We start from the raw sequence: 26,402 nt of genomic DNA, 5'->3' as shown, positions 1-26,402 counted from the left end.
AGTGAGTCCATGTTTCGAATGTCGGGGGGAAGGCTGTTCCAGAGGCGAGGGGCAGAGCGGCTGAAAGCTCTACCCCCCATGGTGGACAAACGAGCTGGGGGAACAGTGAGGTTGGTGGAGGAGGCAGACCTAAGTGACCGGGTGGGAGTGTTGATATGGATGAGATCAGACAGGTAAGGGGGGGAGAGGTTATGGATGGCATTGAATGTGTTGAGGAGGATCTTGTAATCTATGCGGTATGTGATGGGTAGCCAGTGGAGTTGGTGAAGAACGGGGGTGATGTGGGAGATGGCAGGGGTTTTGGTGATGATGCAATATTTATAGCAAATAATTTAAAATTGTAGTATTTTTGTTCAATATACTATACACAGGTATTGCCTGGAGGCAGTTGTCTAGTGACTAGTCTGACTACCACAGTTCACACTATTGCTTATTGCAGCTGGCCATCTAGTGGTTAAATATGAAATACAGAACAGAAAACACTGATGAATTCAAACCCTTTATTAATAGGATCAGCATGACAAATTATTTTTCAACCATTAAAATCAATACTTTACATCTGATTTGTTTCAATACATTATCATTCAAGAAGAATATCACAAAAAGCTAAAACGTCAACTACTTGGATGGGATGATGATAGTCATACATTTCATACAGAAACAGAAATCAACAGAACAAAAAACTACAAAGAAAAGTGAAATGCATTCTGTTAGTCACATTAATCGAGGACATCTTCCTCAGGCACATAAATCAAGTTTATAGTCCACAGTACTAGGACTTTAAATTACAAACTCACTTACCGGTAATTGTTACAATTTGTGGAAAAAAGTGAAAAATATGCAAATAAAGAGAAAAGTAGAATTGCACAGTATTGGTGTTTATAGAAATGTGCTATAAGTGTTGTCTCGTGTGACTATTCTGTTATAATTAAGCCCCACATAGCAGGGAGGGTTTTCCATGCAAACTGTACACGAGTGGATATATTAAGCCCTTGATTTGAAAGGCCTTACCACCACATACCAGAAATCCTAAACCGGTTCACAGATTATTTTTGTATAAACACATTTGACATCTCACTTCATCTTCCATCATTATCTGTAACATTCAAAAAGCGGTCTGTGTTTCACCCAGGTAGGTTATACTCAAATGCGAGAGTAAACATACAGTACATTGTACTTGAATCTTTCATTGATCATCCATTCCTGCACCTACTGACAAGCACAATACACGAAGAGGAGAAATCACATCCTCCAACTCAATTTCTTATAAAATATAGGCAAATGCTCCCAAGGACTTATATTGCATCTGCATAAAAATAAAATTAAATCCCATCTGCATAAAAATAAATCCCATCACATTAAATTAAATTGAGCTGATATTGAAGAGAGGGAGGAAAGGCAGAGATAACATGGGTCCCCATCAGGTTGAAATGTAGTTAGGACACAGACACTGCCAATCAAAGCTGGTCTTATTGGGAAGCAACATTGATGCAATGATTGCCTCATTGTACTTAATACTTTTCAGGGTTTTAAGGATGATGAACGTTTTAGATACCGACGATGTTTCTTCATACAAAAGATGGATAATTTTTACCCAAAGGGTGGCTACAAGTAAGTTGCATACTTACATGTACCCACGAAATTTGTAAAAAATATGATCAGGAATGTTGCGATGAACAAAAACGAACTAAACGAACAAAAACGATGCGTTGCGATGAACTAAAACGTGTAATTTGTGTTTCATTCCACTTTAACTGTTACCATGTGTGAGAATAGAACAGCTTGTATAGCGCATTTCTTATATCAATTCTTGAGACCCCAAAAATACATTTTCTTTCCAGTTCCTACCAAAGCTTGTATCTCAGGAAGTTATCCACATTCATTTGTGCCTTTCAAATTTACACTTCCCAACATAATGCCCATATACCGATTCCGAAAGAGGCTTTAAGACACCATGTTCTTCACACAGCTATTAAAAAATTATGTGAATAGGAGAGACCTGAAAGCAGACCAAATGAACGAAGAGATTCCTGTACATTTTCTATACTTTCTATACAAAAATACAGTACACAGTTTTGGTTCTCAGTCGTTGTCGGAGAATAGGCATTTGTCTGACAAAGGTCTGCAAACCAAAAACGGGTATATTGTCTCTAATTAAAGTATTTTCTCTCTTGTTGTTTGTTTTGTTTTATGAAAGAGGCATAAGGAAAATAAGCTGATCCTCTGTAAGTGCTATGGAGTATCTTCCATTTGGAGAGGCAAGTGACAGGGAAATGGAAGACCGAATAGCCCCTTCTGATTGGTAAGCAGCAGCTGATGGCCGGTGGCAGCCATCCTAGGGTTCCCACACTGGATTAGTATTATTGTTAGCAATGACCTTGACCCTGTTACAGTCAGAGGTCAACTCACAATTTGGACTGCAGAGGCTTCAGGTACTTGTGGAAGGACTCGTGAACCTGGAGAGGGGAAAAAAGTGGGGGAGAAAGTGTTAAACGAGATGCTTGGTTAACCCCTTCTGACCTGAGATCAGATTCTAAAAATGTCTTCTACATCCTGACAGTTTTCATTCTGACCTGAGATCAGATTCTAAAAATGTCTTCTATGTCAGTCGCTCTTCGATTTTTCAAAAATAGCTAAAGCATAACATAATGCTAACACCAAAAGGGATTCCCGCCCCAAAATGGGTTAAACGAGATGCTTGGTTAAGTCAGAAATTAGGACAGAACATTGGCGTTTCTGAATCATGGAGAGCGCTGTAGATTTAGAGAGAATAGCTTTGTCGGACAGTAAAAAAAAGGAAGTGAATGGCTGTGGTTATGCCGAAAACATGTCCAGGAGCTCTGAGCAAGGCGTTAGCAACGGCCGCTGTCAAAAAAATGGATTTCAGTGATCCCGTTTTATGTCATTAAAAAGGACCTAAAGACACGTCCGAGGCACATCCCGGTTTTAATTGAGTTTGTTTATACATAATAAAGGCGCTAGAGCAGTGGCGGAACAACATTGGGCCGGGCCGGGGGGTGAGACAGCACGACCGGGCCTCACCGAACCAGACTCCCAACAGCAACCCCCCCCCGAACGGAAGAAAAAATAATGACGTTAACAGTTGCTGCTGAGCTGATCACAGTCACAGATAGAGGCCGGGAAAGTGTTATATTTGGTTGATCGCGTCAATGCAATGCACACACGAGAGACGTAGATGTGTGTGAGGAGCTGATCACAGTCACAGATAGAGGGAAAGTGTTATATTTGGTTGATCGCGTCAATGCAATGCACACACGAGAGACGTAGATGTGTGTGAGGAGCTGATCACAGTCACAGATAGAGGGAAAGTGTTATATTTGGTTGATCGCGTCTGTGTCTGTGACATTGCGCAGCAATGCACACACGAGAGAGAGAGAGAGAGAGACGTAGAGAGAGAGAGAGAGAGAGAGAGAGAGAGGTGTTGCGTGTTAAAAAATAAATAGGCTACTACTCATCTTTGTGTTCTGTTTCACCTTATTGCTGAGTGATCGCACACAGGGAAAAGCAACAAGAAGGGGTTTAGAATCGAAACAGTCCGTTGTGGAGAAAAGGAAGTCCACACATATGCACTCCTAAATTCTCACAGCGTGATTAGCCTACTAATGAGTGACAGGTGCTGCCACTGTTGTAGCCCTGGACCGCTAGACCTTGGTAAAAGTCTATTATCGTAGCTGGGAAGCGTCTCAGGTCCCCAGCTTCTCTATAAAATGCACTATTTTAATCATTAAATAAAATTAATCCAACCAGATCGGCGCAGGCAAAACCCGAAAATGCCATAGTAGAAGAAATGACTGCCCGGTAAAATGCAGGGTACATTGCGTTATTAAGATGGCACAAAGTGTATTTTAGAGAAGCTGGGGACCTGAGACGCTTCCCAGATACGAAAATAGACTTTTAACAAGGTCTAGCAGGCTTTGTGTTGGTGAGTAGTTACGTGGTTTTGTTTATTTGCTGGGATTTGAAAACCCGCGCACGGGAGTGAGAATATCACCACAGGGCGTCAGAGAGAGACTTGCACTTTTGGAGCGTGGCTGGGATGTCTGTTGGAGAGAGTGTGAGACAGACTCCACGGTGCTTGTACAGTCCAGCGCAGTACATTCTCATCAGACATGATATTTTGCTAAAGTGTAGGCTATTATAGGCTATAAAAGCTCTGTATCTGGTTAATTGCGGGATTCGTGGGGGCCCGCTGGTTTTATCAGTCGTGAGTGACTGTGTAAAAAAATCGTCAATCGATCATCTGACAGCCCGGGCCCCCCGGAGGTCCGGGCCGGGGTGTGACCACCCCCCTCACCCCCCCGGTAGCTCCGCCCCTGCGCTAGAGTGCCAAGCAGATGAGGCAGATTTTACTCTGAAAAGCCATGATTCTGAATCCATTCTAAGGATTAGTTTGGCCTAAATACGGCCACTTGCCCAAATGTGATGACCTCATCACATTTGTGATGACGGCTATGGCTGTTTTTAGTTTTGCGTGCGAAACTTAAGCTTGGAATGGATTCAGAATCATGAAAACCCCCTAGTAGGACACGTCACATGCTACTTAAAGCATAATGAAATTTGGAACATTTTGCCGTATATAGGTTGTTAATAAAAGGACGGAGATTTATTGATATCAAAACCGATCGCATCACTCCACAGGCTGGGAGTGTCTGTTGGGCAACATTCAATGTCATTTGTCATTGATGTCATCGAAAATGTTCCCCCCCATTTTAGCCTATCAGATCAAAAATCTGAAAACGTGAATAACTCTTGATCTAAATCATTCCGTCCAATTCTAAGCAAAGATTATGTTTTAGACGGCCCACCACGGTCATGTTTCTGTGTCACAACCTCGTGGCAACCTCGTTGCATTCGTTTCCGACATTCTGTTCGTGGTTCAATCACTGTGTTTTGTTGTGGCTTTCCTGCTGTCCAGTTAGCTCATAACATTAGCAGCTGTTGTCAGTTGACCGTAGCTTGGAGCTACGGAGGCGTTGCATGCAGTGTGGGTGCAGACAGTATGTGACCCAGGTAGAACTGACCTCTGTGCGGTTGAGGGGAGAGTTACGGGCCCACTCGAACATGTGCTCATAGACATTTCCATCATATCTTCCCAGGGATGAGTTAAGCAGCTCGTCGCGGTAGTCGAAGGCATCTACGAGTGCCACAGCATTGGGCCTCAACTGTGACAGTAGCTCCTTTAGACGAAGTGAGACCTGCAGCATCTGTGGCACACTCAGAAGATCAGCCTAGGGGGTAGGAAAAAAAGAAAGATGTAGAGAAAGAGCTGAAAACTATAAGCATTGCTGGGGCACCGATTTGGTTAACTATGGCAGCCAATAGGGTTTTTCAGCATGTTGTCTCCTAATTGATGTAATAATTCAGCCTTAAGTAGATGATATCTAGCTAGCAACATCCAACATCAATAATATTATAATATATGAGTTCAAGTCCGTTGCTCTCCCCAGGTTGGCGGAGGGTGTGTAGAGCCCAGGATCACATTAGATAATTGACACAGGGCAAAATGGGTTACAAAATCGTGGGATAAAAAAAGTATAAAAAAAAAGAAAAGAAAGTAGTGTCCGTAACCGTTATATAACCAGGATAGGTACAAACTAGCATCACAATTTGGACTGCATAGGCTTCAGGTACTTGTGTTTCACAAGTGACACAAACCACAGCAAATGTGCCAATTTTTGTCTTGCTATACGTCATTATTTAGATTTAGATCGATACAAATTACTTACTTTTTTTTTTTTTTTTCTTTTTACTTTTCTACTGAAAGTCAAACCAAAATTAAATCTAAAACCTCGAATACAAAAAGAGAATTCTTGAATTTTGCTATAGTGCAGAATATCTCATATGACTTGCAGGAAAACTCCACAATGTTGTACAAATGAATGTGATGATCATGAATATATAGTATCTCTCACACAAAGCCCCCATTTTCCAAGCTGGGATACAACAGGGGCATTCAGGCCCAGTCTGGTACACAACTTATTACTTTTATTCAAGTGGTTGTGCCGTTATGAAGAAGATAGCATTTACAGTATGGGGAAAATGTAGATAAATAAGTGTCTTGCAGAGTCAAACAATTGTACAGTATCTTCGCCCCAATCCTTGATGTAGCAAAATCTTGCTAAAACGGAGCCACATCTTAGAAACATCCAGTACTCTAAAAGGTTCCGTTTCAAGTATCCCACCTTGACACAAGTGATTCAATCAGAGATTTTATATGGAGAACGTCTACACAGTTTTGTACAATACCAGCATTCACTTTGATGTAGAGTACACTAAATACTCAACTCAACGTGTACTGTATGTATTGGTATTGTATTGGCTTGGCTGACCGTTTTACTTACCAGTAGGAAGTCTCCAGAGTTCTGTACAATGCCCTGGAGGGCATAGAGCAGAGCCAGGTTTGACAGCACTGAGTGTATCGCGGTGTCTCCGATCTCTGTCAGCTTGGCTGAAAAAATCTTCACCACCACAAAGTGACAATGGGCCTAGTAAGGAGGAAGAGAAATAAGATAAGGCAGTCCCGAATCGCCCCCCCCCAGACGAAAGCACTTGATTCACAGGTTCACAGTGATCTCAGTGTACTACATAAAAACATATAATACTGTACGTTTAGTTATCCTCCTCAGTTTCGTAACTATTTTTAACTATTTTTTTGCAAAAACATAGGTGAAGAGAGAATTTAATTTAGCCCGATTTTATTGGCTAAGGATATCTCAAGCCAAACATTGCGCACATACGTACCGCAAACACACATGTGTGTGCCGTGTGCGCACACGCACACAGTACTTACATCTGATGCTCTGACCAGGTCAATGGCGCTGTTGTTCCAGGCATCTGCCTGGCTCTTCCTGTGATGCAGCTCCTGTTGGATGCTCTTAGCTGCCAGTTCCACCAGTCTACACACAAACACACACACGAGTAGGACATTGAATGAACATAAAAAAATGTCAGTTAGCAGCACATTCAGGGATACACATTGGCTGACAGGAGATCAGAATAGCAAGAATCAGAGTAGCCTAGAACTTGCTGTCTTACTTGGCAGCGCGTAGTTTGTAGATCTCCACCAAGCTGGCGAGGTCATTGATATCGACCACAGTGGGTTTGGCTGAGACAGGCTGGGGCTGGACCATATGCAGCTCTGCATCATTGAGATATGACACGATGCCACTCAGCTGATGGCCAGCCCGCGCCTGCTTGTAACTTTTCAGCAGGTACCTGTGTGTACAAAGAAACACAGTGGTAAAAGGCACAAAGAGAGACAGGGAGAGTCACAGTGAAAGAAAGAAACAAATTTATACTTTCATGCACACCGTGTCAAAAAGTGACATATTTTCAGCTGAAAAACATATCAACATGATTTTCAGTTGAATATACTGTATGATCCTGTCGTTAAGTAGGTTCCCAGTTCGATTCCGGGCTCACCCAGAGTTAGTGTCGAAGTGTCCTTGAGCAAGACGCTGAACCCCTAATTGCTCCCTATGAGCAACTTGGTGCCTTGCATGGTTTCTTCCGCCATCAGTGAATGGGTGAATGTAATGCACAATCTATGTAAAGCACCTTGGATAAAGGTGCTATATAAATGCACCATTTACCATACTCTCATAAAGTGTGTATGGCCATGGCCTGTGGTTGTGTCTGTATGCTTGCTTACTCATTGACAGACACAGGACCTTTTGATTTTGTATTATTTTCTTTTTTTACATAATCAAATGGGGAACTTCGATCGTATTTAATGTGAACTGTGTTCTACTGTGAAGACATGTGATAAGTCACATTGTCCCAAGTGCTCCTCACAATATAATTATAGGATTCAAGTTAAATGTTGTCACATACGTGGGACACACTTACCTGGCAGTCTGCAGCATCATGACTGTATTCTCCCCCTCGTAGGTGCAGGTGGGGGTGAAGTTGACGTAGATGTCAGGCAGGGCGCTGGCACAAGAGTAGCCGTGGCCCCCGCAAGACATACGGCACACCTCGATTCCTGCGTTGGCCGCCCATGTGGTGAAGGCCTTCAGTCCCGCAGACAGGGCATGGAGCTGAACAAGAGATGGCAAGAGGTTAAATGTGTCCGTGGCTACTGTGAGAAAACTTGTGCCACAGAAGCAGGACGTGACAAAGTGTGTGCAATCAGGAGGTTTGCACAATTATAACAAGCGATTAGTCATCTGGTTTGTGAAGTGCAGGTGCATGTACGATTGTACGTGATTGTATCGGTAGTACCTCCGGAAGTTCACTGAAGTCTCCCTGGCTGATGTCTCCAGTGATACGGTGGTAGGTCTGGGTCATGTACTGGCCGACAAAATGGAAGGCATAGGCCATGGCCAGCAGAGGGAACAGTTTGTACTGCTGCGTTTGGTATTCCAAGATCTGGGGCTCTGGCTCTCTACAGAACAAGAAGGGGCAGGTCTGATTATTCCAATAAAACCAAAAACAAACACTAATTTACTAAATTGACACAGGCAGATGTGTGGGTACCAGACTTCTGCACTTGCTCATCTTCATGTGAACATGAAATGTGCCAGTGATGATTGAAATTGTAATTTTCTATGCAGTGAGTTTGAAGGAGAAAACCATTTTAAATTACGGTTCTTCATCTTTTAAAATTGCAATCTCCATAATCCGTGTAATTGTTTATTCACTAAAGGATTACCTCTTGTAAACAAGAGTAAGTAAAATAAAATAATCAAATTAAAAAGCTACAAAGTGAAAATGGAAAACAAATTTGGTCCCAGGGTAGCCTTGGAAGGAAGGTCACAGCTTTCCATTTTGTAATCCAGTCAGCGTATTAACTTCAATGTTTGGGTGGAAATATGGCAACAAAACATCCTGAAGCATTTCAAAATATCAACAGTGTCCGTTTAATTTCTGTCATAAAATGCAATCATCTGACATCAAACATTATCTAGTTAGTTCCAAACTCATCCATCTAGTTAGATCCAAAGCTATAGTTAGTTCCAAACTCAGCAATCTTAAGATTGATTGTGTTACGTTCTTTACGGTACATGCTGCAGTGGGGTGCAGACGCTGGGGATGCGCCATGACACTGACCTCCCACCGGATGTTTGATGGAATACATGGCAGTGAATGGAGCCGGCTGAACCAACTCATTAACAAACATTATTTGCCAGACAGGAAACGATGGACAGTCCTGCAATACCGTTTCTCTCTTGTCCCTTTTAGATACCTCTATTAAATGATAGTGTACACATCAAAAAGTAGACAATAATGAATTATATGGCTTCTTTTATTTTCCAGAAGTGATTATTTTACAATGGTCTGAGTGAGTCTCAATCATTCAGAAATAGTGTTTGTTCATAATGCTTGTATTCTACCGGAGCTGGTATTGTGCTAATATGGAACTCCATATATGGATATAGTCAACTGGCATAGTCATTGTGACAAGCATCCATCTGACTGCATGGCATTGTCATCGTGACAAGCATCCATCCAAGCCCTATATAAAGATTTAGATAGATATTTTAACCTTACAACCCAGATATCTCTGCATTACAGTGTCAGCTAGCTGTAAAAATGGCACAACAAAAAGTTCAACTGGACGAGGATTGGTTCTGCTGTTCCATCTGCCTGGATCTACTGAAGGATCCAGTGGCTATTAACTGTGGACACAGCTACTGTATGGACTGTATCAACTGCTACTGGGATGAGGAGTATCAGAATGGACTCTACAGCTGTCCACAGTGCCGTCAGACTTTCAGCCCGAGGCCCATTCTGAAGAAAAACATCATGTTAGCAGAAGTGGTGAATAGACTGAACACAGGACTCCACCAGGAGTCCACGAGAGAAAGCCACGAGAAAAAGCCACCACGAGAGAAAGCCAGTAAAACTCTACAAAGATGCCACTTCGCAGACACAGCCTGGTACCCTAGTCAAAATATGGCCTTTGAGGAAAATTAATTGCGGAACCCTTCTATACGCAAACACCACTGTGAGGAGTTCAAATGTCCCTGGGAGGGGGATTTGGAGTCTAAAGCGACTGAAAGCGTGTGTGCACGTGCGATCCAGTCTTATGGCTAACAACAGATAGCCATCCGAAGCTAATGTGAGTAGCCTTTCCACTAGATCGGATCAAAACATTTTATACAACTGAATTAACATAGCCTATGTATTTTGGCGGTGTCACTTCCCGACAATTAACGTAGGCTACGTTTCCTGGCAGGCTAAGGGTTAATCATTCTGCTGAAGCGGACAGTGACAGAATGTTTACTGAGCTCTTCACTTCCATTAAAATAAGACAATCTGAGGTGAAGGATCTGATCAGAAACAAGCAGAAACATGAAGTGAGTCGGGCTTTACTGAACTGAGGAGAAGACATGCTCCATTGGAGCAGCTCACACACTCAGAAGATGACATTCATTTTCTACACAGTTACAACACCCTCTCAAGGATCAGTGTATCTACACACCCAGTCAGCAGCATTGTCCGTCCTCTGCGCTACTTCAACTACGTGACTAAAGTTGTAATACTTCGAATACGTGACTAAAGTTGTAATACAGGTGAAGGACATAATGAAGGACATTCTTAAGGGGAATGGACAAATATTTCAGAGACAGTGAATATAGTGGATGTTATACTGTCAACACCACCAGAGCCCAAGACTATGTATAATGTATAATCACACTGAATCCAAACACCGCAAATCAATATCTGACTCTGTGTAAAGGGAACCGAAAAGTAACACTGACGGACAAACAACAATCATATCCTCATCACCCAGAGAGGTTCACTGATTTTTTTTGATTTTTTTATTGTATTGCTGTATTGTTCTTTCTGCTTTGGCAAAGTAAACGTATGTTTTCTCATGCCAATAAAGCCCTTTGAATTGAATTGAAAGGTGTCAGGTTCTGAGTAAAGAAGGCCTGAGTGGAGGCTGTTATTACTGGGAGTCGAGTGGAAACATTGTTCATATAGCACTCTCACATAAAGATATAGGCAGAACAGGGTTCTTTAAGGAAAGTCTTTATGGTGTTCCAAAGAAGGTTATCTTATCAGACAGAAATATTGACACTAGAATAGCAGGGCCTGAATCCTCCAGAGTAGGAGTGAACAGTGCAGGTATTCTGTCCTTCTACAGCAGCTCTGCTTTTATTTTTTATTTTTTTTATCCCACGATTTTGTAACCCATTTTTCACCCCTGTGTCAATTATCTAATGTGATCCTGGGCTCTACACACCCTCCGCCAACCTAGTCCCCATATATGGGGGACATGGGGAGAGCAACGGTCAAACTCATGCTTCCTTCATGCCTGAGTGTCCAAGTTGCTCCTTTACACCTGACAGGGGGGGAGTTTCCCTGGTTGGATGTAGCACGTGGAAGGAACACGTTATTCCAACCAGTTCCTTTCCCCTCCATCAGGCACCCCGGCTGGCCAGGAGTTTAGAGACCAGGATTACTGCATGTTTTTTGTGAGGGTACCTACCCTAGGGGACACGGGGAGAACATGCAAACGCCACACAGAAAGGCCCTTTCGCCAACCCCGCCTCAGGTATGGGCACTGATGAGTGATGACTCTGAGGAGGAAACATGCAGCCAGCACCCACAGCGTCCCGAGCGGGAATCGAACCCAGGACCATGTCAGGACCATGACTCTCCTCCACAGAGTCCAGACCACATTCACCTGGAATTTGGCTTGCATCATATTCTGGAGGTTCTGCCTAGTTTTGTGACTTCAAGTAGCTCACCACATTTTGGGTTTTTCTCCAATGACTTCATAAAGTAATGTTTGTTCAGTCTCAATCTCAGATTATTATTTGTAGATTGAAAAAGTATGAAAATTGTGAAATAACTACATTCCCAACTATTGTTTTTGCACTATTAAAGCAATGAACAGAATTGATGGAACAACTCGCTTGATAAAGAAATATGACAAATAAAATTGTATAAAGTAATTTCAAGATGTATGATTGGGTTCCAATAACTTTAACATTTATACACTTTGTACCTGATTAACTTAATTCATGGTATTAATTCTGAAAATGACGAATAGTTGAAGCTTTACTGCAAATTCGATAATTCCCTAGAAAAAGCAAGGAGAAGTGACTGAGATTTAAAAGAACAGGCTAAAAGTGGAGATAGTGTGAGAAAGGAGTCTTGCCCCCTCAGTTTGATATTATGGCCCCACAAAACATGATGCCCTGCCGCTGCAGAAGCCTCGATACTCAGGCTGATTTTTCCACATTCTGCTCTCGCTTTCCTCTCAATGTGTTTTTTAGACATCAGTCTTTTGAGATTCTGAGGTCTAAGGTCTTATTGGGCAACATCAAGTGAAATACTGCACACACAATAACCAGTAGTAGGTTCAACATTGGGCATGTATATAACTACAGTATATGCACTGTTAGTTATATCACAATCACTCTGCTTCGAAAGACCTCAATTATGAAGCATAACCAGACCATACTGATGATACTATAATTGCATCAGTATGGTCATTTATTTGCTCCTTGTAATGTTAGAGGCCTGGCCACTGTTGGCTTCGTTTCGTCACAGTGTTGTGTACTGTATGTTTTGCTTGCAAACTCTTTGTGTAGACAAAGAAACTGTATTCAACTGGCACAAGGGTTAGTAGATAATGTGCTATGTGGGTCCTGTATAATTGTGTGTGTGTGTGTGTGTGTGTGTGTGTGTGTGTGTGTGTGTGTGTGTGTGTTTGTATAATTGCTCACCCAGGGCGGATCTCAGACTGATGTCGGACTGAACTGTAGCGGATGGCGATGGTGCATGATTTGGAGAGGGCACGGGAGGACTCGCCTACGATCAGGGAGCGGATAAAGACCATGGTGCCATAGGTCAGCTTGGCACTGGGAGGCTTTTCATAGCTGCCGTCTGGTGCTACCTTGTGGACGAAAAAACAACAACAACAAAACTAACAGTTAATCAGACTAAAAGTCAAGGCTTTCTGAACTGTTGCTCCAACCAAGAGGAGTTATTTCAAACGGGGGGACCGAACCCTAAAATTTGTAGTACTAGAACCGTAATAGTGTTAAGTTCACACACACACACACACACACACACACACACACACACACACACACACACACACACACACACACCTGTCATATGGTAATGTTCTCACACACCACACAAAGCCTGTGTAGAATCCAGTGTACAGTATATGATTAGTGTGCTCGTTTTATAGAATATTTCATCGTAGTTCAACTTTTATCAAATTAATCAAATACATTACAACTAATATATAACCGGGCATGAAAATTCCAACTGCGTCGGTTGGAAAATAGCAATGATAATTGCCGTCTTGCACCAGGTGGAAGATAGAGGACATATAATAGACTTCTACAAAAAAGAACAATCATCCTTTAGTGTGTGGCAGTGTCTGACCAGTCCCTCTGTATTGCATAGTTTTCGGGATGTTTCTGGGCATCAAGCTTTGGGCACTGTGATTCACTATTGGTGTCGTTGAGCTGGGGAGGTGGCAACTTTTAAAGCTGCATTTATTAACTGCAAATCATAATTGATATAACGTTTTAGTAAAACCATGTCCTTATGTTATTAGTCAGTCAGTGGCAGAAGTTTACCTTTGCGTATTTCATGAGCATGTTATCACGTGGAATTCGCACATTCTCCAGTTTCAGATAGCCATTATCAACCTCAGCAAAGCCAAACTTTGGGCCGATGTCGCCAATCACAATTCCTGAGACGAGAGTCAAAAGGACATAGACAGGCAGAGAGATGGAGAAACAAAGAGACAGAAATAATAATAATTATCCCATAGCTGATGGTGTATTGCAGAGATGGGTTAATAATGGAATCAGGACTGTGGGTGATTTATACAGCAACAATGTAGTATCAAACTTTCAACAATTATCAGCCAAGTTTAATTTACGTAACCATGACCTCTTTAAATATCTTCAAATTAGACATTGGATTCAAGCTAAATCTATAGATTTCCCGAATATCCTGGAAAAATCCCCCCTGGAGGATCACATGTTTTGCACTCTTATCACCTCAACTAAAGGATTAACTTCCTCCATATATGGTATTCTAAATAATAATTTACCAATTTACAATACACTGAACATTAAACATAAATGGGAGACAGACTTGGGATGCACCTATGACGATGTGGATTGGGAGATAATTTTAGAGAGAGCTCAGAGGGTTCTGGTTTCCACCAAACATAGACAGATGCAATTTAACATTTTTCACAGAACTTACTTTACTCCGCTCAGGTTACACAAGATTGATAGAAGCATCTCCCCTATGTGCCAAAGATGTAAGATAACAGAAGGCTGCCTATTACATATGTTGTGGAACTGCCCGCTTTTAATTGATTATTGGAAATTCATCATGTCTACTGTCTCTGAAATCATAGAGGTTGAAATACCACATGATCCAAGAGTTTGGTTACTGGGTGACGTCACATTGATCAACACAAATTTTAACAAAGCATACTTTGTGTGACTCGCCAGTACAGCTGCGAAGAAAATCATCCTGGTTAATTGGAAATCTGAAAAATCACCTTCACAGAGACACTGGCTGAATGAGCTTTCATCATACTGTACCCCTGAAAAAATACTGTACAACGTAAGAAGAAGGCCTGCTACTTTTGAAAATATATGGGGCAGGTTCTTTGAGGTTCTACCTTCAATATCTCCTCTGGGTTGATTTAGTTTTATTTATATTGTTATTTTCATATATTTTTTCGAGTTGATGCTATCAAGAGGTGCTGTGTACAATAGAGTAATGAGAGCTGTGTAGTTTTCCTTTCTAGGGTTGGGGTGGGGGGTGGGTGGGGGGGGTTTGTTTTTACTGTTTTTGTCTTTTTGAGTTTGTCTTGTCTTGTTTAAAAAAAAAAATAATAATCATGATTCTGTAATTGTTGTAAATGTCTGCATTTTCAATAAATAAATCTTTAAAAAAAAAGAAATAATAATAATTCATATTAATAAATAATAAATATAAAGGAGGAGGCGTGTCTGAAGATTGTCCTGTACGGGCTATCTGGACGTTAAAAAAAAAGAAATCCGCTTGATCAAGTGAAGTATTAATGACTGTGGTAACTGAGCTTCTTAAAATGACTATAAGGTCAGGGAACATTTTCTCAATAACTTCATAAAAAAGTATGTTTGTATTACAGTATACCAAGTACCAACCAACCAATCACATAACAAGCATGAACACACAAAGATAGAGAGAAATAGAGCAGGAGTTACCCGGCAGTGGTTCGTGGGTGTTCATACTGCGGAGTGGTACAATGAAAGCATGTAGACCACGGTGATTGCCTTGAGTGTAAAGCTGGGCCAGGACTATGGCATGGTTGGATGTCTTTCCAACTGGAGAGAAACGGAGAGAATGAAGGGTGGTAATAAGATAATTAAAACCTGACCACTCGGGCACAATCCATCGTCATCACTGACGGACAGATACCTATGATGATGATGATAATAATAATAATAATAATGTGTTATACATTTGCAGGGGAAAAAAGAAAAAGCTATAAAATATATAATACAAAAAAATATTTTAAAATGTAGCTGTAGTGTTTGAAAAATATTGAATCATTTTCTGGGGGGTCCCTGGGACAGATGGGGGAGTCTGTGGACAATCCTATCATATATATATAGGATCACATATCCTTTTGGGGGTCCTTGGCAAGTTGGCACACAAAGGTTTGAGAACTACTGATTTAGAAGGCATTTGTTCAATAAACCGCAGCTCATAATGGGTTAAGAAACATTGCAGAATGCAGGTACTTACGACCCCCAGGCCACCATTTGATGGAGGTAACAGTGGGGCTGTTCAAGACAAACTCCTGTGTGGCAGGGTCATACGTGGCAGTGGTCTCCAACCCTCTGAGATGTGTACCTAATACAAACAAGGCCCACAAAATACACACATTCAAGCGCACGCACGCACGTGCACGCACATACAACGGCAGACAATATAGAAGGCGAAGTTATAACATTGTTATGGAGGAACACAATTCTGTATTGAGATCAAATCACAAGGTCATAGGAATATACGGTTAGTAAATACTATATTATACTATTCTATGCATACTACAAAGGAATTTGTAACTGTTGAATGGAGAGTTGTGATTTTGTATTAATTTCAAAATGTCAAAATGATAGACAATTCTCTAATACTTTATTTTCTCAATATATTTTTGAATTCATGTAAAACACAAATTGGACAGACAATAGTAAAATAAATTATGCTAAGCACTAACCCTTTGTAGGAATTTGACAGATTTCTATAAACATCTTATGAATGTTAAATTACACAATGTAATATTTGATTTGAGTAAATATTTCTCATTTAAACTCAAACTAAAATTAGGCCAAAAAGGCAAAAAAAGAAGAAGCTATGTTTTCTGTACAAAACCAACATAAACTGTACCATAGTGTGTATATAATAACACTTTCTTCACACACCCCAACTCCACAATTTCTTTTATTTTACCACAGGGCTGAAGGGGGGCACGAGTTCTAGATTTCCCTCTATTCTGACAGCACCCACTGATACAGCAACCAGAGGCAGATTCGGACACAATAAGAACTGTACTATTCAGACTTTAATAAATATGAATCTATACTAGGAGGATTCCTCATAAACCACCAGAATAGTCTCATAAGCAGATTTGTTTTCAGACTAACAGAAAGGCAGTTTCACGAATCATGCACCTTTTCTGAGAATTTGTAATAGAAATGTATTAACTTCAGTGAAGAAAATAAAATCATGATTTTAGAGTTGTATACACCAGGGTATGGCTCTTCAACAAGGGGTCCAGGACCACTAAGATGTCCTTGGAGTAACTACGGGGCGGACGCCAAATTGTGTGAGATGATTTAAATTTCCCCAAACAGGGAAAGAATAAGTAAACAAAACGAACCAAAAACATTACAACATGTACTGTGCTGTACTGTCAAAGGTATCTATGAAGCCATCAAAGCATCAGCATCACTTGGAGGCAGCCCATAAGTACTACTTACTAAACAATGTGGAATACTGCAACGCTCTCAAATATCTCAACCATCAACCGAGACAGTCGGCTAAATATGGTCAGCTAGCTTTGAAAAAGGCTCTCCGGCCCCGCGAGTTGCATGAGAGGCTTTCTGAAATACATTTACGCAGCACAGTTTTATAGGATAGTGGGGCTCCCTCTCTCTCCTCCTCTCTCTCGTAAGGGGTCCTTGGACTGGAGGAATCATATACTATACAATACATTTGTAACAAGCTTGAAAGAGGTATTCATTAGTTATTCATGTAAGAGGGTAAATTGATTATGGGGTCAACTAGTGACAGCCTCGTGAAAACAAACAAATATCTCATCACACGTAAAGGCCAAGCAGAATGACCCATTTCTGGTCCAAACCAACAATTTCAGAGATGCAGTCTGTCTTAGGTCTGTTGATTTTACCATGGCCCATCTCAGTCTGTGCGTAGGTGCCGATGATTTCCAGATTCCAGGCAGACATGAAGAAATGGTCCATCTGTTCTGGGGTGGCCTGGTTAAGCAGTGTGGGCAGGAACATCCCCAAATGGAGATCCAGGGGAGATGGTCTATCACGTTGCAAACAACTAAACCAAGGAATCATGGGGCAATGGCAAAAAGAGGAGGAAATAAGAATAAAAAAATATCGGAGGTAATAAGACATAAGAGATGGATTTTTCATGGAGACCCACAAAAGAAAAAGGGAGCACAATGGAGAAGATGAATGAATCCCAAATGAATTACCGGTATGTAGAAATGTGAAATTGGAAATAATTTGGAACAAATTAAGGGGAGAGAAGGGGGAAGAAAGAATGACAGAGCAAACAAAACCTGTGAGCATATTGTGCGAATTGATTTAAAAAGTGCCTATTTGAAACACAAAATATTTGCATTCGATCATTCATAAACTTGATCACAAATGATTTATGAAAATTAACTAAATATGTTCATTCATAAATAACTATGAAATAAATGACTGAAAAGCATCAGCTACCCTGGACCAGCCATTTACTCCAAAACAACATTGGAGCTTTGAATGTTATAATATAAAATCCATCAGACAGCTGGTTGCGGGAATTCCAGGTATCTTGATCCAACAGTAGCCCAGAATTTACATACAAATACAGAAACTCCCATTGTCAGATCATAGGCATCCAAACAACATCTCAAGGACACAGGGCAAAAAAATAGATATGCGTGTACTGTGCGCATGAGTCAAAAGCATGAAACAAAAGCAAACAAAGCTTGCTTGGTCTATATTTTACACATCACAGATTTCTCTGCCTCTCAGATAACAATAGGATATTCAGGAGCTGCAACTCAATCTCTTCAAAGGCACTAGGGTACGTCATATAGCTAAAATACTGCATGCTGTCACTTTGGTGATGGCAGTGTAAAAAGCCTTGTTTCAATTGATGTATTCTAGTTATCCAGGCAACCGAGAGCCTCACCAATTTGGTCATCAGCACACATTGATGACTTAACTGGAATGAATGCTGTGGTTATCGAGCTAATAATTTTTCTAATGCCACTAATAACCAAATTAATTGTATAGGACCAACTATCAAGATGCATACAAGCTTCATGATTTATTAGTTACAAACAAACAGGAGTTTTGATGGAAAAAAAAATGTATATAACATTTTGGAAGGAAAAAGCCAGATTATGACTGAATACAGTGTTACTGCAAATCACTAAAGCAACAATATTAGCAATTCAACTGAACAACTCATATTAATCTACACGTGTAATTAAGAAATAAAGCAACCGTTGTGAATTTCATTTAAATAATTGATCTGTCAAATTCCTACAAGAAATTGGCACAATGTGTTGTCTGTACCAGGTCATAATTTCTTCATAAAGTCCTACTTTTCTCTGCTTGAAAATGGTGCATCATTTTGGCGAAGCTTGGCATTTTATTGTGTTGTCTGCAGGACAACAAAGCAGTGATTAACGCTGTAAAGGCTAAATCCAGAACTGACCATGTCCAAGCTCAGTTTGGGCATAGGTGCCCAGGGCCTGGAAAGACTCGGCCAGAGGGACCCATTTCTTGAACTGTTGGGGGTCACACTGACTATACAGCGTTGGAAGAAACATGACGAAGTGAAGACCCAGTGCCTCCTGATGGTGGCCCCTAAACACACTGGGTGAAGGAAACATGAGATACTGAACTTAGGACTCCGTCTTTGATTTGTTTCCGTTTGGAATATATTGATGTATATTCTTATATGAACATGGCAGTGTCAACATTTAACCACATGAATCTGGCATCCCTAGTGGGCATGTCATAATATATTATAGGCAAGCATTCTGCAAAGAATAAGCAAACCTAGGCTGAAACTAGGCGAATACAGCAGAAATAGCAGATGTACAAGCTCACACAGATCTGCCATTTTTACTTTTTGACATACAACAAAGTATGGGTGCTAGGGTTAAGTGGTTAAGGTTGAATCTCTCCTCGTCGTTGTTGCTGGAGCACAGACTTCACTTTTCTTTGACAGTAGTTGTTTCTATTTGATAATTTGAGTGCATGGTGCTTCAACTGTCCTTTAATGCTGCACAATTTACTGATGAATCTTAAAGTATGTGATTATGTGCTCATTCATTATGACTGGGACCATATGTAGCTACATAAGATGAAGCCAGTAAAAATGACCAGCGTAATAAGCTATAACACTTTATAACACTCCATCCACTACTGTTGTAGTATAGAGTGTTACAGAAATATTAATTAAGTACAGTCAGAGTGAATTACTGAGTTGTCACATTTTGAGCAGTTACATGTAAGAAAGAGATATATTGTTGTAATGATGACATCATTTACTAAGCATGCAGTCGTTAACAGAACGAAGAAACGCTCAGTCCCTGAATCACCTCTGACCCATTTGTAATCTCATGATCTTTGCTCTACAGACGGAAAAACGAGCCGCTGTAAAATAAACTTACACAATATGGCAGGGTGCCAAGCACATTAATGATGAAGAGCCTCAACACAAGCCTAGCTTCATTTATGAACAAACACTGATAACTCAGTATTATTAACATGATTTACTTTCCCCAAAGATAGAAATCTGACTGATGACTCTCACTCTGACCCAAGTAGTGAAGGCTTCTTATGTTCTCATTATTTAGCACTGCAGTAATTAAACTATAGTTAATCAACAGAGTAACTCCCATAGCAGTACATGGAAAATGACTCTGCGCTTTGTCCAGGAGGAACAGGTTGGGCTGGGCAATCTTTTAGCTCAGAAGTGAAAGGTTTCCAACCACCGGAGCGGTTAGCCTACAACAGTGTCCTGATGAGCAATGTCAAAGCTAGTATAAGCCTAAAAGGGATTTTCTTTTTAGTTTTGTGTCAATTATCACCATATTATAATTATGTTCAATATCCAAGTGTCCTTGAGCAAGACACAAAACCCCAAAACTGCTCCCGAAGAGATGGTGTGAATGGGTGAATTTAATGCACACTGTAAAGCGCATTTGAGAAGGGTGCTAGATAAATGCTATGCAAAATGCAAACTTTTTGGATTTATTATAATAACGAAAGAACAAATAATCAATGACAAAATGGGAGATTATATTAATGACATGATATAAAGGAAAGTTTTCCCTCTGGAAGGCATGCTGATTGCTGAACAATGCTGCTGATGCTGCAACTTTGCTGTTCCCCATTTTCGATATTTAAAAATATGTTGCTTATTTCGGCTGTATGTTTAATCCCTGATGAATTTTGAAATGTACCTCTTGTAGAAGTAGATCTCTTCGGGATCTGCGATGCCATACTCCCTGAGCTTTATGATCATCTGAGAACTCCTTTTAACCGCCCTGTCATAGCGCTCGCTCCGGGACAGGAAGTTTGGGTCCTCCTGCTGGAAATCTGGGTCGTTGAGCACCAGGGACTCTATAGGGAGTAGTCAATTCAAAATGCATAGGAGAATAACTTTAGTGACTAGTAGCCAATACTTTTTAATTTGCATAATGTATTACATACGGCTCATACATTTCATCTGGCTCAGGGTATGGCTCAGTCATTCTCAGATTTCATGATTGTTTACATAAAAAATGTATCCCACGATTTAACGGACTGACCTCATCCTTCCTTCTATACATTAGGAGTCCAAGCCGCTTCTTTTCACCTGACAGGGGGGATTTTCCCCGGTTAGACATAGCATATGGAAAGAACACGTTATTCCAACCATTTCCGTTCTCCTCTATCAGGCGCCCCACCTGGCCAGGTGGAGGCAGTATAAAGACCAGGATTACTGCATGTTTTTTGTGAGGGTATGTACTAGCACCTACCCTGGCTACTGTGGCTAGGGGACATGGGGAGAGAGCATGCAAACTTCACACAGAAAAGCCCTTTTGCCAACCACACCTAAGGTATGCCACTGATGATGCAGAGGAGATAACACGTCCACAGCGGGTATCGAAGGCAGGACCTTCTAGCTGTGAGGCAACAGATTACTTCTCTAAGTGACGTTCATAATCATTGTACCTGCTAATTTTGGTAGCTGTATGGGATTCTGGGAACAAACTCCTTTTTATACACTGCAGCTGTAAGGTGGAATGGGCTAACCAAAAGTCTTAAGACTATCAGCTAGTACCCTATCACCAGGCTGCAAGTGGACCTAACTTGAACCTTGTACTGTAAACGGGTCTTAATTGAACGGGTCTCCAGATTCCTAAGGCCGCCCCTGTGTGTACATTACAGCCTGCAGGACCACAATAGAAGGAGCCCTCATGGCTCCTTTAGCAGCAGCATTGTATAATCGTAGTTTAAGTGGTTAAATGTCTGAAAATACACATAATATCCTATACAACACACTGATGGATTATGCTGTAAAACAAGTCTAAGCCATCCATCAACTCTATGAAAAGGTTTAATCTGCAACAAAATACAATTGTACACAATATATACAATACATTCATTACATTGTATACAATATGTAGCAGCTGGGCCTGGGTCCTTGCCACGACCTAGCAACAGCTTGCACTATACTATAGTTGTAGAAAGAAACGCATCAGGTCAGGACCAGTCAGTAGCCAGAGCGTTAGCGACCAGGGGCTACACACTGTACACTATGGTAAATGGTCAACACAAACTCACCGATTTCTCGCCTCCTGCGGGTCTTTTCTGGACAACCATCCACAATGTGTGTGAGTTTCTCGACATCAAACGTGGCTCTTTGCCGCTCTCTAAAAATGTCAGGATTCATTATAAACCTCAATAGACAAACATTGACTGTTGTGTGACCTCTTAGCAGCAGTTGAGTGACCCACCGGACTGACCGGAGACGATATTTATGTCAACTTCCTTTGGTGCGTTTGTGTCGACATTTTCTGTTCCCCCATCGAGATGTGCCACCCTATAGCTCTGGTAGAAGCCTATGGACCAGAGCTATGCCACCCCATGCTTATTAATCAGCTCTATAATGTAAAATATATATATATAAAATACAAACGCATTATTGATGTTCCCTTGTATTTGCATGTCGTCGTTTTGTATTATTCCTTCTGTATACAAATATATATATATTATGTAGCATTATTAAATTAAGTGTTGTCGTTTTGTCTGCATTTATATTCCTTGTCTACGTCTGTAATGGACATAACAAAAGTAATGTAATCCTCCGGCTACAAATTACAATATTAACCACAATGATTGAAATGTATGAAAAGGTTCTGCGCATATTCTTAATGGCACACATTTCACCAGGGGAACAAATCTCCACACAACACAGGAATGGGGCGGGCGTAATATGTCGATATGTCACGTGATTCGTACGTGACGAAGCCGGCTAGCAGCACAATCCGCTCCACTGGTGTTGTTCTCCATGAGCAAAATCCAATAACTTCTCTTCTGTTAATCTGTTTGTTTAACATTTATTTTTTGTCTTGGTTTCTTCTTTGAACACCTTAAGATGCTCCCAGCAGCTGCATTGTTTACTTTCCCCTGGGAAATAAACTCTGATTTACAGGAAGAAGGCCAGTCAGTGAGAACATTTGGCAGGTGAATTAATGCTAACTACTGATATGATTCATATTGGCCAACTTGTTTTATTGCTAAGATCACGTTCGTCTTTATAATGTGTTTTTTTCTGCACATTGCACATTCCAGGTTGGGAAGAAAGAAGTACAGTGTTTCACAAAGTTGTGATCACACTGTTATTAACACACATTATTTTATTATAAATTACATTTGAGAACTATGATCATCACATAAGTTAAATTCTTGTGCAACATTACAGATTGAAGTATTACCAACCTGAAGAGTCTACAGCTACGCTGTCAGCCCAGCATTCTTCAATACATCACCAAGTACTGATCCAAACCTCATCTGTGGAGCCCTTTGTCCCCATAATTGGTGCCCAGTACATTGTGTTGGGTGAAATTGAACATCATGAAGGTAATGCTCTATGCCCAGGTTCAGTTCATTACTTGTGATGTTAAGTTGTAAATGATGGAGGTAGAATGACATGGTTAACTAATAGGACACATGTCTACCAGAATCTGAAATACTTTATTTACTTCATTTCCGTGACAACCGAAGATTAAACACTGAACAATTTTTGCAAGATATGACACTGTTGGTTGCACCTTTTGATGGATGTGCACTATTCAACTTTAATTAATTTTTAGGGCAACTAACATACAGAAATATGGATTTTACTCTGGCATACAGTATGTTGCTGCGACAACCTAGCATCCCCAATACCTCTTCTGAATTTGTTTCCCTTCATTTGGCAACAGGGCGTGGTGTGATGCTCCGTGCTCGTGTGCTGAACTGCGTTGACGGTGTGAACCTAGCCCTTCTACAAAAGGCCATCGAAGAGCAGAGGCGCTTCTTCAAAGATAAAGAGAGTAAAACGGCTGATGTACAATCGCCTGCTGATGACGCTACTTGACCAGGATGTGTAAAGCTTTTCGAGACTTTAGTGGTTCTAAACCCACAAAAAAACACACAGTGGTGTGTAATTATATCAACCCCTTTATGTTATTTCAAAAGTACAGTTAGTCTCTCAAGCCAGACAATCTTTTTCACAATCTTCGAATGCTACAGAGTCTGTAATTCCACCTCATAAAAGTTGAGAACAGGAAGATGTCATCTGTTCTTCAAATCAGAAGGGTATTCAAAAAATCATGACAAAGGGACATCCTCTTTATTTGCTTTCTACTTCTTTCCAGAGCTTCGGAAACAGAAGCGAGAGCCATTTTTCAAGAGCCGCAACTAAAAGTACATGGGTATCAATGAAAAATCACATCTGTGTGACTGTGAACTGAGCGGTGCAACTATACATTTATTGTTATAGTTACTGTTATTCTACTGTATTGTATTATGTAGTGTACTGTGCGGTGGTCCCCGGAACATCCAGACCCCCAGGAACGCACCCAGGGTGCCGGGCTGGTTCCGGCAAGCCGCCCGCGTCCGAAACGGTTGAGAAATGACAGTTACCATGTAGGGGTCCGTGTGGGGGTCCCTGGAACATCCAGAGCCCCAGGAACGGCCCAAGGCTCATACTGTAGTGTACTCTGTGCCACTTTACTCCGTGCTGTACTGTACTGGCCACTTTGGGTGTTGCAGCTTTCTGTGCTCGGACATACAGAGACGGACATACGGACAGACATAGCTCCGTAATGGAGTGGAGGCACTGCTCAAAAATGACATTTTCAGTCTACAATATACCACAAAATCCAATATTTTTCAATGGCTCTGCATGGATGTGAGAGGCTAAATTTGTGCTCATCATGAATTACAGGTTTTACAATCATAAAAATCACACCCGTGTGAAGTGAAGGGCGCTCTTATCATCGTACATCATCCATTCATTGTCAATGGCAATTTCATTTTACTTTGTGTAAAAATAAATTGCCATTGACCCCCACCCCGGGATAGGGCGGGGGTCAAGTATATGACATGGGCCCTAAGAACAATTACTAGGTATATTTGAAACATGAGAGCTGTTTGTATGCTGTCTCCCAAAGCACAAATCTAATGTTTATTTTCAATACTAAGTGCTATTGAGAGAGAGAGAGAGAGAGACTGAAATAAAGTTTGTGGGAGGTGTGGGAAAGATAACTGTAATGAAGACTGCAAGCCAAGTGTATTCATTGTAGAGGAGTCTGAGGAGAGCATCATGCAGAACGAAGGGAGCTGGAGGAAAGGGGAATGTGCGCAAAACTTTATGGACAAGACAAGATTCCTAGCTTTCATAGTGATGGCAATGAAATAAAAAGGAAGTCAGAGAGAATCAAGCAGAGAAGCAGCAAAAATATTTGTTAATATTGAGGATGTCACTGGGGAAGATTTGGATAGTTTGCTGAGGGAGGAATTCATGGTGACTATAGGGATGGGTTCACTGGGTGGACAAGTTACTAAACGAGTATGTTATGGTGAACTGTAGGCCCGTGTAGGGCACATGAATTACGATTGGATTCTGCCCTTGCTGGAGGGAAAGAAGACAATCCAGGGGGATCACACATTTTATTTTCACCTTCAGTATCGTACATGATAGGTGAATAGGAAGATAACATTTTAAGAAATAGTTATCACTGTTGTCACGGAAACGGATGAATCGCATTAATATATCATTAGAAAATATGCTGGAATTTGCATAAGATAACTTTCTAAAAAAGTAACATGTTTGGGTGTTTTCTAGTTTTTTTTGTTTTGTTTTTTGTACACCTCAAGTCAATGAGTTTGTTTCATATGACAGAGAGTTTGAAGGACCAAATGATTTATTTACCAAATAATGTGGAAATGTATACGGAAAGTGGGAACCCAGAAGGCAGACAGAGTGAAGATGGAGTGATACATATAGATATTGACTATAGGAACACACCCGGTGGCAAGTCCAGTCTCATTCTGAGCTGAATGCTGGCTAACCAATAACCATGAGGTGAAGAAAATGCCAGCGTTTATCAAACGCTGAGGAAGGCCATACAGGCCGAAGCGCGTACGTTTTCAGTCTCAGAGGTAAATAAAACCATGTAAAAGGACATACAATGAGTGCTGGCATTTTCTTCACCTCAACTTATATCTTCGAGCCTTGCACCCAGAAGGATTTTGTTAGAACCTGGAGTGCTGCAGGTTGTCTGCTACGGCAGTACTTTTCTCTCAGTTTAACCATTAACCATGCCTACTTACAGTACTTATATTTGTGTCCACACTACTGGGAGTATTATTTATGTACACTGTCACTATATTTATAGTTAATATACTTTGACTACACATATATTTATACCTGTTAATAGCTCTTTCACCATTCTTATTATTAGTTTTGTTACCTGTAGCCTTGTCTTCCTAATGTGTTTCATAACTGCCATGACAATTGAATTTCACCCAAATATATTTAGGTCTATGTACTGTATGTGTATCTACTGTATATTGTTGTGACAATAGCAATGA

The 26,402-nt window shown here is 40.9% G+C and overlaps 2 protein-coding genes across 4 annotated transcripts; one reads left to right on the top strand and one right to left on the bottom strand.

Annotated features, from left to right (window-relative positions):
- Positions 1-486: 486 nt before the first annotated feature.
- acox1 (acyl-CoA oxidase 1, palmitoyl) lies at positions 487-22,272 on the bottom strand. 3 transcript variants are annotated; one of them, XM_080760604.1, is made up of 14 exons: positions 22,104-22,272; positions 20,738-20,897; positions 18,979-19,139; positions 15,760-15,867; positions 15,216-15,335; positions 13,578-13,693; positions 12,708-12,877; positions 8,245-8,407; positions 7,870-8,060; positions 7,057-7,236; positions 6,812-6,917; positions 6,363-6,506; positions 5,043-5,249; positions 487-2,456 (listed from the first exon to the last, which is right to left on the bottom strand). In XM_080760604.1, exons 1-14 carry the CDS (start codon positions 22,210-22,212, stop codon positions 2,406-2,408), a joined length of 1,986 nt encoding a protein of 661 aa, XP_080616730.1. In that variant the 5' UTR covers positions 22,213-22,272; the 3' UTR covers positions 487-2,405. The 3 variants fall into 3 exon arrangements, with proteins under 3 accessions (XP_080616730.1, XP_080616729.1, XP_080616731.1); XM_080760603.1 differs by lacking the exon at positions 18,979-19,139 and adding an exon at positions 17,423-17,583; XM_080760605.1 differs by lacking the exon at positions 22,104-22,272 and adding an exon at positions 19,853-19,903 and having other exon boundaries at positions 18,979-19,130; positions 20,738-20,804.
- A 531-nt stretch (positions 22,273-22,803) lies between these two features.
- On the top strand, positions 22,804-26,320 carry ten1 (TEN1 subunit of CST complex). Its single transcript, XM_080759203.1, has 3 exons — positions 22,804-23,006; positions 23,245-23,402; positions 23,747-26,320. Exons 1-3 carry the CDS (start codon positions 22,918-22,920, stop codon positions 23,899-23,901), a joined length of 402 nt encoding a protein of 133 aa, XP_080615329.1. The 5' UTR covers positions 22,804-22,917; the 3' UTR covers positions 23,902-26,320.
- The last annotated feature ends 82 nt before the right edge of the window (positions 26,321-26,402 follow it).

This window comes from Protomyctophum bolini (assembly GCF_963924005.1).
Source record: "Protomyctophum bolini genome assembly, chromosome: 3".
NCBI classification, from domain to species: domain Eukaryota; kingdom Metazoa; phylum Chordata; class Actinopteri; order Myctophiformes; family Myctophidae; genus Protomyctophum; species Protomyctophum bolini.
This window is presented reverse-complemented; position numbering and strand designations above follow the sequence as displayed.